The sequence below is a fragment of the Musca vetustissima genome, unplaced genomic scaffold (genome assembly GCF_032173495.1).
Source record: "Musca vetustissima isolate MV318-11 ecotype Yass unplaced genomic scaffold, APGP_CSIRO_Mvet_v1 utg362500, whole genome shotgun sequence".
Classification (NCBI taxonomy): Eukaryota; Metazoa; Arthropoda; class Insecta; order Diptera; family Muscidae; genus Musca; species Musca vetustissima.
In genome coordinates, this window is record NW_026877328.1 from 1 (window position 1) to 15,040 (window position 15,040).

General features: G+C 33.6%; 1 protein-coding gene across 1 annotated transcript; it reads left to right on the forward strand.

The window, feature by feature from the left end:
* The first annotated feature begins 3,699 nt into the window (after nt 1-3,699).
* LOC133321921 (troponin C-like) lies at nt 3,700-14,164 on the forward strand. The gene is made up of 4 exons (XM_061530990.1): nt 3,700-3,718; nt 7,439-7,495; nt 13,632-14,027; nt 14,104-14,164. The coding sequence occupies exons 1-4, from the start codon at nt 3,700-3,702 to the stop codon at nt 14,136-14,138; spliced, it is 507 nt and encodes a 168-aa protein (XP_061386974.1). The 3' UTR covers nt 14,139-14,164.
* Nucleotides 14,165-15,040: the final 876 nt, after the last annotated feature.

The following is a 15,040-nucleotide window of genomic DNA, read 5'->3' on the forward strand; positions in this document are numbered from 1 at the left end:
AAGGATTAATACCCTTAACCCGGATAAAGCTTTAATCCCTTAATCCGGATTAAGCCTGAATCCGGGGTCAATGACCCTTAATCCGGATTAAGCCTTAATCCGGGGTCAATGACCTTTAATCCGAGGTCAATGACCCTTAATCCGGATTAAGCCTTAATCCGGGGTCAATGACCCTTTATCCGGATTAAGCCCTAGTCCGGGGTCAATGACCCTTAATCCGGATTAAGCCTTAGTCCGGGGGTTAATGACCTTTAATCCGGGGTCAATGACCTTAAATCCGAGGTCAATGACCCTTATGCCGGGTTCAATGACCTTTAATCCGGGGTCAATGACCCCTAATCCGGGGTCAACGACCCTTAACCCGGATTAATCTTTAATCCCTTAATCCGGATTAAGCCTTAATCCGAGGTCAATGACCCTTAATCCGGATTAAGCCTTAATCCGGGGTCAACGACCTTTAATCCGGGGTCAATGACCCTTAATCCGGGGACAATGACCCTTAACCCGGGGTCAATGACCCTTAATCCGGATTAAGAGTCATTGACCCCGGATTAAAGGACATTGACCCCGGATTAAGGCTTAATCCGGATTAAGGATCATTGACCCCGTATTAAGGGTTAATCCGGATTAAAGGTCTTTGACCCCGGATTAAGGTTAGACAAACGGGAAGAGCTAGAATTCTGAAATTTGGAATGTGGTTCACTGATGGAAAGTTAGGAAGATGTAGATGTTCCATTTTAGAAATTCGTACTTATATATATGAAGAGTACTAAATGGTACTAAATTTGGTACAATTCGGATTTGGGTAAATGGTTAAGTCTGAAATCTTTAAATTTGGAATTTAAATTACTGTTGAAGTTTAGGATTGAGCTATGGAGACAGTTTTGGAAATTCGAATTTATGTACTAAAAACGCAAAAAATTTGGAATAATTTGAATTTGGGTAACGGTATTAACTGGTACGAAATTTAGTAAAATTAGAAATACGATTGATATATGGAGGAAGTCTTGTAGTCTTATGTGTTCGAAACGGGTTGAATGGAACTAAATATGGAACCTGTAGATATTTGCTGAAATATATAATTGAAATTCTGATCATTATACGCTTCACCACACCGTGGTACAGGGTATTATGTCTTTGTGCATATGTTTGTAATAGGCAAAAATAATCGAAATAGACCCTTGGTTCCTTTGAGAATATGCATAGAATCACTTTCTGAGTCGATTTATGCATGTCCGACCGTCCGTCCGTCTGTCCATGTTAAATTGTAAACAAAGTACAGGTCACATTTATCATCCGAATTGGATGAAATTTGGCACAGCTCATTTGTTTGGTCCAAGGACGATTGGGAAAAATCGGTTCAGATTTAGATATAGCTCCCACATATATTTTCGTCCGATTTAAGGTAAATGGTGTACCAAAGTCGCTGTATATCCTTCGTTTTGCACTAAATTTGGCACAGCGTAATGAATAAGGTCTAGGTGTAGGAATAGAAGTGGAATTCGGAATTGCAGTACAATAATTTATACAGTATTCAGGATTTCCATATAAATACAAGAATTTCAAACTCTACCACTTCCAGTCGCTCAACATCCATATTTCATTGTAATATAGTATTTAGTACAACTTTTAGTACTAATTAAAACTATACATTTTTATCCATAGCATTCTATTTGTAATAGATGAAGCTACGTACTAAGTTTCAGGTCCCTCTTTCTACCGGTTCCATTGTAGTTGCTATTTAGTGCTTTTTGCCATTTTTTTTTTTTTTTTTTTAAATCCTTCTTTTATCTCCCAAATAGTGGACTCGATATGCAATGATGTTGCAAAAATATGCCTGCTGCATCATGCTCTGTCAATGTTGCATGAGATGAGACAAATGTTTTGAGGTGTTTTTTGTCGGTTCATATATTCGATGTATCTATTGTTGTTGTTGCTGATGGTGGTGGTGCTTCTGCTGCTGCATAGAGGCTGTGGCTAATGTTGATGTGTGGTTTTTCGCCAAGGAAAAAAAATCGGCAGCAAAAAATATTTTTATAGTTTTTGGTGTTTATTTGTAGTTCTTTACACCTTTTTTGTACTGAGTATAGATGTTGGTGGTGGTGTTGTTGTTGTTTTTCTAGCCACTCAAACGACACATCTTTTCATATTCATTCAAATTTTGTTGTTGATTTTTGTTGTTGTTTTGTTTTTTTGTGCGATTTGTTTGTGTAATAGAAGAGCATTATTTGGCGAAAATTTTTGTTTTGATGGTGGATGATGGTGGTATGGATGGACGGACGGACGATGCTGAAGATGATGCGGATGATGATGTTTTTGAGAGGAGACAGCTAGGGGGGTTTTTTCTTTCGCTGCAGCCGAGGAAAAAAGTTCTAAGCCTTTAGATTTTGTAATTGATTTAGTTCTTCTAAATCATTTCTCAGCGTAACAACAGAACTGTGCACCCACCAGCGCACCACTCAACGCCACAATCTTGGACTTAGCAGGCGATAACGGCACCACCATAACCAACAAAGTTAATCGGACGTACGAAAGGCATACGCTGTCGAATCGTGGTTTTTATTGAATCCGCATAATCGCGTTAAAGTCGTTTAGACGATTTTTTTTAACTTTAAAACTTCTTTAAAGTAACAACAACTACAGCATCAAGAACAAACATGGCGGTTAGTGTTAATTTTATGTAGAGCAAAAAAATGATGTCCTTTAAAAAAATTTCCTTTAAAAAATTAAAAAAAATCTTCATTAATATGTGTGTGTGTGCGTGTCTGAAATTCTTCATATTTGTGTGTACCATAATATTTTCAACATCGTCATCGTCATCATCCTCAGCCACTGTCATAATCCCAGCCATTATTTTTTTGCTGATGACGATGTTGTAATTCTATGGCCAAAATAAATCATCAAAAAATTCCAATTTCAAGTGAAATTTATGATCCCATTAACCCAAACACAAACTATTTTTATTGGTCTGCATAGACGGCGGTGTGAGACTGCGGGCCTTCGAACTGCATCCATATTGAGCAATAAATTATATTGCATTTTTTTTGGTATCCTACAATGTGTTATGGACTTGAGAACAAAAAGAGTGGAATAGGTGCAAAAATTATTAATGAAATTCTCAAGTTTTTTTAAGAAAAAAATTCACTCAAAATTATGGAATCTTCAATTCGAAATATGTTGTTTTAAAATCCTTGGCAAAAATGTCATCAAAAAGTTGTTTTTAAGGGAAATTAACAAAAAACGGTTAATCAATTTATACATGAATGTTAATATATTCTGGGAAAAACATAATGGCCCCCAACAGTATAACTAATTTTTCACACGCAAAACTGGTGAAAACTCCCATACAAATCGTAACTGCGGCCATACAGAGCATTTCTACTGTTAATATGCCTATGTTGTACATAAAACCCTTCGATCTTGCAAATCTCCTTAAATGGCGCCCAACGTTATAATGAAACTAAATATTGAAGGAAACACAATTTATAACAAGATTCAATAAATTATTTTTGCTTAATATTAATATTAACCCGAATTGCAGTCATCAGAACCTAGAAAATCTTTAAACTTTTAGAATACGTTCCATTTTCTTATGGAAGACCCTCTATTGGGCTTAAAGTGTCCCTAAATGTAGACTCAATATTTTAAGGATTATTGGTGAAATAATTACTTTTCCTTTTTTTCCGTCACTTTGGCAAAATGGCGCCCAACGTTGAAGGTGAGAGTAGAGCATGAATCTCCATCAAGAATTTCTGTTTTAGATTTGGAATAAAGGATTTATATTGACTGTCAATGTGTCCTTCGCAGGCCATGTCCCCTTTTTCTATAGTCACAATATATTTATTAGTTCTTCTAAGTCATTCATTGGTGGATGGTCTTAAGTGAAAAGACTATTTCCCCTAAGAATATATATTTAGAATAGGACCATCAATATATATTGTTAAGGAGTTAAGGCTATTCCATCACTAACTACGAAATCGGTAGACACGTTTTATTATACTTTTTTTGCAAAATGGCGCCCAACATGGCAAAATATATATTTTTACCAAATATGAATTGAAGATAAACCTAAAGCAAGACTTTATGAAACATTTTCCGTTGGAAAAGCAGATCCAACAAGAATTTTAGCTACATGCCCCGTTAGATTTCAGATAAGTAATAGAAACCATATTTTTTTTTGTCCCCAATTTGTTTTCCAAAAGCCAAGAGCCCCATTTAAGATTTTATATAGGCTGGCAATTTTCTTCCTATATTTAGCACAAAAAAATTTTTCTGGGCGAAAATTGCACCCCAAAAATTACAGTTAATGCACACCTTTTCATCTATTTTACACAATGGCGCCCAACATATATTAAAGTAATACTCAGATATGAAATGAAGGCCACCAATGTGTTATCGCAGCCCGTGTCTCCTTCAATGCATTCTATAGGGTGAATATATAAAAGGATAAATTTTAATAAATCCAAAATGGCGCCCAACGTTAGAAATATTCCTTTCGATGACTGTGCTACATTAGAAGTCGACTAAAAGCCAATTTATTAAAAGGCCCCACTTAGACAATAGATTAGATAATATGAGGATGTTTTGTCAAGGGTCAAAAATATTAAATACCATTAAAGGTCCACTAAAATAGTAGAGTGGACTTTAAAAGGTTGTGTATTAAAAGGCGAGTGCCAAAAGCTTGGGATTTTCAGAATGTTTTTGAAGCATCAACATAGAAGTGAACAATTTTTGAGGAAGGCGCCTAATTGTTAAAAATGGCGCCCAACGTTAGAAATACTTCTTTCATAGACATTTTAATGACTGTTCTAGGGACATCAGAGCCATATAAAGAGTAATCTGAATCACAATGTTATTAAAGGGTACCACTTAGCCAAAAACTTAGATTATTTGAGGAAGTTTTGTCAAGCGTCAATTTAACCAAAATGCTAAATGGCGCCCAATGTAAAAATATTAAATTTCATTAAAGGTTAAACAAAATGAGAAGTGTGGACTTTTAAAGGACTGGAATAAAAGTCAAAGGCCAGATGTTTAGGATTTGTGATAATGTTGTTTAAAAGGCCAACTTAGCTAGAAGTGAAGATGTTTTTATTGAATATAAAAATGGCGCCCAACGTTAGTAATGCTTCTTTCATAGACATTGTGATGAAATTTCTAGGGACATCAGAGCCATATAAAGGGTCAACTCAACAACAATGTTTTTAAAGGATACCATTTAGCCGAAAGCTTAGGTTTTTTAGGGACCAAATATCTAACCAAAATGTAAAATGGCGTCCAAAGTAAACAAAAAAATATTTAATTCCAACTAAATCTGTAGAGTGAACTTTTATAGGGTGTGTTTTAAAAGGCAATAACCAGAAGTTTGGGATTTGTGAGAATGTTTTTTAAAGCCCCAACATAGCCAGAAGTGAGCATATTTTTGAGGAGGGTTTTTTGAATTTGAAAATGGCGCCCAACGTCAAAAATGTTTACATTCAAACAAATTCAATAATACAAAGGAATTTTTTTGAGAATATTTTTTTTAAGAGCCAAATGAGCGTGGATTTTTTTGAGGACTAAACCAAAAGCTTGTGGTTCTTGCCAGGGTCAGAACGAGGTTTATAAAAAGACATCTGAATCAGAAGCATGTACATTTTACAAATTGTTTTAATGAGATAATTTATCCAGAAGTCTACTATTGTTTGAGGATTTTTTTGTTAAGGGCCAATCTAGCCAAAATGCTAAATGGCGCCCAACGTTAAACATATCTTGGTCAAACTGAGCCAAATGCAAAGACTTTTTGGAAATTTCGATAAAAGGTCATCTGAACAAAAATTGTAAAATTATTGAGTTAATTTTTGTTTCGTTAAGGGCCAATCTAACCAAAATGCCAAATGGCGCCCAACGTTCAAAATATGTTATTCAAACTGGGTCAAATGATACAGAAACAAAGTTTTTTTGGGATGTTTGTAAAGGCTCATTTGAACAAGAAGCGTACAATTTATAAGTAATTTTTTGTTTTGTTAGGGGACAAACCTATCCAAAATGCTAAATGGCGCCCAACTTTAAAATATGCTATTCAAACTGAGCTCTCAAATCCAAGATTTTTTGGAAAGTTTGTATAAGGTCATCAAAAGAAGAAGCGTACAATTTCTAACGAATTTTTTAAGGGTCATATTTTGATAGGCAAGGCCAAAAGTGAGGATTATTGACCAACTAAACCATAACCATGGACTTTTTAGGGATGATTCTAAAAGTGTAACTCAGCTCGAAGGTAAATTTAACAAAAATGTAAAATGGCGCCCAACGTTAAAATATTCCATTCAATGAAAAATTCCCCTTAAAAAATAATGATAATTCCAGAGTTTTCAAAGAAGATATAGCCCTGCAAATAAAAAAAAATATTCTTAATAAAATATATTATCTAAAAAATCCACGCCTATTGTAGTCCTGAAAAAATATTCTTTAAAAATCCACATCTGTTGTAGTCATGAAAAAAAACAAATTTTTTTTAAAAATCCATATCTGTTGTAGTTTAAAAAAAAAAACATTTTTTTTAAATCGACGCCTATTGCAGTTCTGAAAAAATATTCCTTGAGAAATGTACGCCTCTTATAGTCCTGATACTCTTCACTTATGCTCTTCAAACTATCCAATCTCTGATCTCTCTGTTCCAACCAAAATGTATCTTAATAAAAATTATAAAATATCGATTTTGAAAATATATTATCCTCTTTAAATATTAAAATTTTTGTTGTATGATTGAAGATCTATTTTAGGATTATAGAAAATGGTTACATAATATTTGGTATAGAGCATTCATAGTTTGCTGCGGCACAGAGGGGTAAATATCTGAAATATTTTTTTTTAATTTCAATTCAAAGAATAGGCAGCCCCTACATTTTAATTTCTTATTGTAGGTTTGTCAATCCCTTCAATGCCGACAACTACAGGGAGATTTGTGAATTTGTGAAATCGTTGTGGCAACGACAACGTGAAACCTATCGTTACACCAAGGTGAACATATATATTTTTGTTTGTTTGCTTCTTAGTTGAAAGCTTATAAATATATGTAGTGCAAATTAATATTGGTCAGGGATGGGATTTAAGAACAAAAAAAAAAAATTTAATGAACATGGGAAAAACTCTTAAGGAACTCATATAGGAAAAAAATGTTTAAGAATTTTCATATGAAAAACCCTCTAAGAGGTCTTCCACAATATAATTTATTTTGTATACATCAGCTATACAGGTTTCAAAGGTTTACATTGGGTCATAATTTCCCAAACAATGAAATCAATGTCCTGATAGAGGAATCGTTTCATAAATGTCTTTAAGATAAATACTCGATATACATTTCCATTGCTAGGGCTTATCGAAACAAGAATTTTTTTTATAAAAAATATCCATTAATTGACCATTCTGCTAGCTGATATCATATCCGCATAAATATTAATAGTTTGTCACCTTTTTCTTTTATATTTTCAGGATGATTTGAACAAGGAACAAATTGTTCGTAAGTATTAACCCCGGAACATACAAATTAAATTCCCAAAGTCCATACATTTTTTACAAATTATTTATAAAAAATTAATTTAATAACAAATTATGGTGGAGATAAAAACTTTAACAAATTATGACAGAGATTAAAGTAAACGAAAAACAAAGTGGCGAACACGAAATAGATATCCGAATATACGATGGCTATGAAACTACTTGACTTGGCTATGAAAATACAGAGGCGTCGGATGTTTATTTATCAACAATTAGTTTTATTAGCTCCTGGGAATAAATCCAATAATAATTAAAAAAATCCGGAAAAATATCCACGGCTTTTATAGTCCTGAAAAAATATTCTTTAATTAATCCAAGCCTCTTATAGTCCTGAAAAAAATATTCTTTAAAAATCCCCAGCTCTTATAGTCCCAAATCAAAAATATTCTTTAAAAAAATCCCTTTCTTGTAGTCCTGGAAGAAAAATTTTCTTTAAAAAATCCACGCCTCTTGTAGTCCTGAAAAAATATTCTTCAAAAAATACACGCCTTGGAATAAAGCCATAAAAGGCTACTGTCCCCTTTCCAGATTTTTTAAATCAAGGAACTATTTAAAGCTACGCTAGTGCTGGCTACTTTCCATTTCAGACAATTTTTTTTCAAAAATAAAAAACCCAAAAAACTCTTTTAAACGATTTATAATCACTTGACAGTAAGCGATTAATGTGAAATTAAGAGATTGCTTTAAATAACGAACAACAAATGCAGCCGAACCTCAAAGAAATGGCCTCCTACAAATAAATGAATGGTGTTTACCAAAACGCTAAACAAAATCCACCAACACACAGCAGCTATCCACCAATGGTGCACTAAAAAACACCCACGTAACTCGCCGCAGACGCTGCTGCTTACCATGCTACAGTTGTGGCACATCAGCTCCGTTGATGGATAGACAAGCACAGCTGGATTAGTGGACATATAGCCAACTACTATACACAAAAATCTTATTCAATCTGCAAAGATAACAAGAAGAGGGGCGAAATTTTAACGAAGGTGATATATAGGAAAAGGCAACTTAAAAATGCCAAATACGAAATGTAGCCACTGAAAAAAAGAGAAGGTGAAATGTGCCAAACGAGGAGTGGAATTTCAAGAAATTACGCATGACATGGACGGCCACAGCGACTAAAATGGTTAAGTGATGTTAAATCGTAATGGTGGGCTTAAAAAGTGATGGATGGAACAGTGGGTAACAGACACAAAGGGACCAACATATTTTTTTAATCGACGTCTTTCAAAGGCCTTGAAAATTTTTTCTTAAGAAATCCACGCCCTCTGTAGGTCCTTGAAAAATATTCTTTAAAAAATCCACGCCTTGTTTAGGTCTTTAAAAAATCCAAGCTTCTTAAGAAAAAATATTCCTTACAAATCCTCGCCACGTTGAACCCTTGAAAAACTAGTCTTTAAAAAAATCCACCCAATATATTGGATTTAAAAAATATATTTTTAAAAAATCGACACCTTCTTAATATTTATACCCTTCACCACACTGTGGTACAGGGTATTATGTCTTTGTGCATATGTTTGTTAAAGGCAAAATGAAACGAGATAGACACATGGTTCCTTTTGAGAATATGCATGGAATCACTTTCAGAGTCGATTTATGCGTGTCCGTCCCTATATATCTTCCGTCCTTCCGGCCATCTGTCAGTCTATCAATGTTAACTTGTAAACAAAGTACAGATCGCATTTATGATCCAAATTGGATGAAATTTGGCAAAGGTCACTTATTCGGTCCAAGGACGAACAATATTGAAACTGGGAAAAACCGGTTCAGATTTAGATATAGCTCCCATATATATTATCGTCCGATTTAATGTAAATTGTGCAACAAAATCCCTATATATCTTTCGATTTGCTCGAAATTTGGCATAGCGTAATGAATTAGGTCTAGACTGATGTGTGTTAAGTTTCGTGATAATCGGGTCAGATTTAGATATAGCTACCATATATATTTTTGTCCGATTTAATGTAAATGGTGTACTAAAGTCCCTATATATCTTTCGATTTGCACGAAATTTGGCACAGTGTACTGAATTAGGTCTAGAATGACGTGTGTTAAGTTTCGTGAAAATCGAGTCAGATTTAGATATAGCTCCCATATATATTTTCATTCGATTTAATGTAAATGGTGCGGCAGAGTCCCTATATATTTTTTGATTTGCACGAAATTTGGCACAGTGTACTGAATTAGGTCTAGAATGACGTGTGTTAAGTTTCGTGAAAATCGGGTCAAATTTATATATAGCTCCCTAATATATTTTCGTCCGATTTAATGCAAATGGCGTAGCGTAATGAATTATGTCTAAAATGATATATGTTAAGTTTCGTGAAAATCGAGTCAGATTTAGATATAGCTCCAATATATATTTTCGACCGATTTAAGGTAAATGGTGTACCAAAGTCCCTATATATCATTCGATTTGCACGAAATTTGGCATAGCGTAATGAATTAGGTCCAGAATGATGTGTGCTAAGTTTCATGTTTCATTCATCGTCCAGATTTAGATATAGCTCCCATATATATTTTCGTCCGATTTAACGTAAATGGTGTACTTAAGTCCCTACATATCTTCCGATTTACACTAAATTTGGCACAGCGTACTGAATTAGGTCTAGATTGATGTGTGTTAAGTTTCGTGAAAATCGGTCCAGTTTTAGATATAGCTCCCATATCAATTTTCGTCCGATTTAAGGTAAATGGTGTAGCAAAGTCCCTAAAATCTTCCGATTTACACGAAATTTGGCATAGCGTAATGAATTAGGTCTAGAATGATGTGTGTTAAGTTTCCTGGAAATCGGTCCAGATTTAGATATAGCTCACATATATATTTTCGTCCGATTTAATGTAAAGGTGTACCAAAGTCCCTATATATATTTCGATTTGCACCAAATATCACACAACATAACGATTTGGGTCTAGAATGAGGTGTGTTAAGTTTCCTGAAATCCAGTCCAAATTTAGATATAGCTTCCATATACATTTTTGTTCGATTTAATGTAAATTGTGCACCAAGGACCACATATATCTTTCGTACTGAACTTAGTATAACCTAGAAGTTAGATATAAATGCTGCACCGAACTCCCCAGGTGGGTACGATTGGCATAAAATTGTGCACAACTTATTGAAGTTATTATGAGATGAGATAGCAAGTTTTGTTGAAATCGGTTCAGGTTTAGATATAGTTCCCATATATGGGCAATATTGCCAATTTTTTAACATAGCTGAAGCGGAGGTTCACCCCTTTATAACTCGGGAACTACTTAAGTATATGAAAAAAAGTGAATAGTTTTGGGTTAATTGATCTGTCGTTGCAAACTGTTCATGATATTGACCTCCAAACTTTATTTTGGTGGAAGCTGTGCCTACTTTAATGTAAAAAAATGTGTAAAAACACGTTGAGGCGAACCCGTTTTTTTATGTTCTCTATCGATTTGTGACTAAGCCACTCATTGCACGGTCTTCGTGTCAAAATAAAACTAGAAGCCAACAAAATGGGGACTACGCCCCTTATATATCATTTTTCAAAATTTTCACTGCATTTACCTTTAAATGATGCTGACATTTTGAAGCTCGATTTTGAGTGTTTTTTTATTTTTACTTCTAGCTTTAATACGCAAACATGAATTTATAAAAATCGATTATAAGATTATTATAGTCGCGAATCTGCGTCATTTGATATGTATTTTGTGTATGTAGTATGCACAGCTTCAGAGTAATACTCATCAGAAGGTGCGAATTTTGTGCGATCAAATTTCTAAAAAACCTATTTTTCGGGCCAAATTTTTAGATCTGTCAACTGAATGATATGGGTACCTGCGATCAATAAGGTTTTTTACGTTTCGGATGATATAAAATCTTCTTCGTGAAAATCCATCTACTAGAACGGCGGGAACTGGCCTTCCAAAAACAGGAAATTTGGCAAAAAATGTTTTTGAAAATATCGCGGATTTATTTGCGTTTTCTGTGTATCATTTCCGCTTCAATAAATGACCTCTTACGGATTTTGATCTTTTTCGAAAAGAGAACTTTAAAAACTTCAGCCGAAAGAGAGATGTACGCAATTTATCTCAAAAATAGATTTTGATGGCACATCCATGGTTCTTAATGGACCACACTGAAATCGGTATAGATCGATGTATTTTTTTAGGGTGCACACCGAAATCGGATGCGCGTTAATGGCATATGGAGTTTTCGGAAATTATTCGCGTTTTACGATGTTTTGGGTACTTCAATGTAACGTGCGGCACATCTTAGCCGTCAAATGAAATTTCGCAAAATATATATGGATTAGAAGATAACCTTCAGCACTTCCTTGAAACCGTATGCGCATCAAATGATTTTGAGAATTACGCGATTTACACGCAATTTATCTCAAAAATAGTGTGAGCTGGCACATCCATGGTTCTTAATGGACCACATTGAAATCGGTATAGATCGATGTATTTTTTTAGAGTGCACACCGAAATCGGATGCGCGTTAATGGCATATGGAGTTTTCGGAAATTATTCGCGTTTTACGATTTTTTTGGGTACTTCAATATAACGTGCGGCACATCTTAGCCGTCAAATTAAATTTCGCAAAATATATATGGATTGGAAGATAAACTTCAGTACTTCCTGGAAACCGCATGCGCATCAAATGATTTTGAGAATTACGCGATTTACACGCAATTTAAAATGTGTATTTCATAATATTATTTAATTTTAAGATTTGTTCCTATTTATAGAACCCCAAGATTTATCGAGAGGGTCTTGGCATAATCCGCAAGTTGTATACTTATACACAAAAAGTGATTATTATTATATATGTAAATTTTTCGGCGAAATTTGGGTAAAATAGCAGAATAACCCCAACATTTTTTTCTGAAAGTTCTTGTATAAAATTCAAAAAATAAATATGATGACAATATTTTTTCGAACCAAAAACAAATATTTTTCCTTAATATCTTGTTTTGTTGTCGCTGTAATTTACAAACCGCTACACGGACTTGTGTGATTTTGATATCATTTGATTCATCGTGGTCTTTAGATTACGCAGATATTTTTTAATTAATTTTTAGGTGTGTGTATGTCATTAATATAATGAAAATATTGACGTAATCTCCTATATTTTTATTATTTTTCTCATATTTCGCGAAGATGTGCAACTTTTTCGCGATTATTATAATATGTGCATATTCTTATTGTACGGAGCAAGATATATATCAACGTTTTTGGTCAATACAATAAACGGCGTAATTTTAAGATTTTTTTCTTATGCCCAAAATTAAAACCTCGATAACTTTTGCGCGCATCAACCAAAAATTTGATCGCGAACGGTTTCGGAGTCAGAACATTTTTCTCTATATTTGTACCAAAAATCATTGATGTGCCACAAAAGCAAAAAAGCCGATTTTTTGAAAATGGAATATTAAAAAATTGGCAATATTGCCCATATAGAGTTTCGTCAGATATTAAGTAAAAGGTACACCAAAGACCCAAAGTTATATAATTTATATAACCTAGCATGTAGAAAGTTTTATTGAAATCGTTTCAAATTTGGCTACCATACAGATTTTCTCACGATTTTATCTAAATGATGCACCAAGAACTCAAAATGTGGCCGATATTCTGCGACAAGTTTCAATGGAATCGTCTTAGATTTCGATATAGCTTTTATAAATATTTTCGTCCGATTTTATGTAAATGATGCACCAAACTCCTCATGTTTATCAGATATGTGTCCAAAAATTATCAACGGGTGTCCGATTGATATATGCTTTAAATTGATTTACATAATTTTGTCACATTGTAAGAAGCCACTCTATATCGGAGCAAATGAAAAATTTAGTATAGATTGTAGAAATATATGTTATGGACCCAATTTCATTTTACTGATCCTCCAAAAATGCGACGCCTTTTAAGATTCATATGTTGAATATACCCAAAGTGGTGAAGGGTATCATATAGTCGGCCCGTTTGACTTTACTACTTTCCTTACTGGTTTTTAAATTAAATATGCGCCTAAAAGTATGCTTTGAATTTATTAAAACGTTATGTTAATATTTATTTTATAAAAAATATTAATAATTTGTTGTTGTTTTTTTTTCTTCCAGTCCTTCGCAATGCCTTCAATGCCTTCGATCCCGAAAAGAATGGTTACATCAATACCCAGATGGTGGGTACCATTCTCAGTATGTTGGGTCATCAGTTGGACGATGCTACACTAGCTGAAATTATTGCCGAAGTCGATGAAGATGGTTCGGGACAAATTGAATTTGAAGAATTCACAACACTGGCCGCCCGGTTCCTTGTTGAAGAGGATGCCGAGGCGATGATGCAAGAACTGAAAGAGGCTTTCCGTTTATATGACAAGGAGGGTAATGGTTATATTACCACAGGTGTGTTGCGTGAAATTCTCCGTGAATTGGATGATAAGCTGACCAATGAAGATTTGGACATGATGATTGAGGAAATTGATTCTGATGGTTCTGGCACTGTTGATTTTGATGGTGAGTTGGTGAAAGAGGGAGGAGAGAGAGAGAGAGGAAGAAATGGGGGATTAATGATTTTTTTTTTGTTTTACAGAATTCATGGAAGTCATGACTGGTGGTGATGACTAAATTCAAATTGCAAATTTTGAAAATTTTAAATCTTTTTGCAATTTCGCCATTAGAGGGAATACCGTTCGCATGTATACGTTTTTATTCAAATTTATATAGTTACTATAATTCTACATATATACATACATAATAATATAAATATTTTTTTCTTTTGTAAATCCAACAACAATAAGAAGAAGAAGAACAACAACAACAATACACACACTCAACATTTTATTTAATTATTAATAAATTTTAATTATTAAATAATAAAAACAATTTACTAAAACCAAAAACAACAACAAGAACTCATTACAAAAGCAACAACAACAAATCAGGACATTTCAATTTCAAAATCAATTTATTTTTGAAAAAAAAACACAAAAGTGAAACCCTTCACCAAAGACCACCCACAGAACTCCTTTCACTTCGGATACAATGCCTTGAGATTGCAGGGTATGGATTAGGAAGTAAACCTCAAAAAAAAAAATCCACCCTTTCCCAATTCAAAATGCAGACAAAGCCACAGAACAACCAAACAACCGAACATAACAGAATTGTCATAATTATTGTTATTATCTCTCATGTCCAACAACACACATTGACACATGTCAACTGTCAAACTGTTTTTGAATATAATTTTAAGACAATACATTATTTGAGATTTGTATTCGATTACATTCGAGAGTCATTTGTTCTGCCTTATTTGAATAATGTTTGAATTGCATTATTTTTTTTCAATTTTTTTTTTCAAATTAATAGACTTTGAATATTTCTATTTATTTGAAATTTCCGTATTTAATATTTAATTGAATTAATTGCTTGCATTGATTTTTTTTTCATGAATTATGGTATAGTTTTCAAAATAAAAACAAAAGGTTTCAAGTGTTCGCCATAATAAGGTATAGAAGGTTTTTAATAAA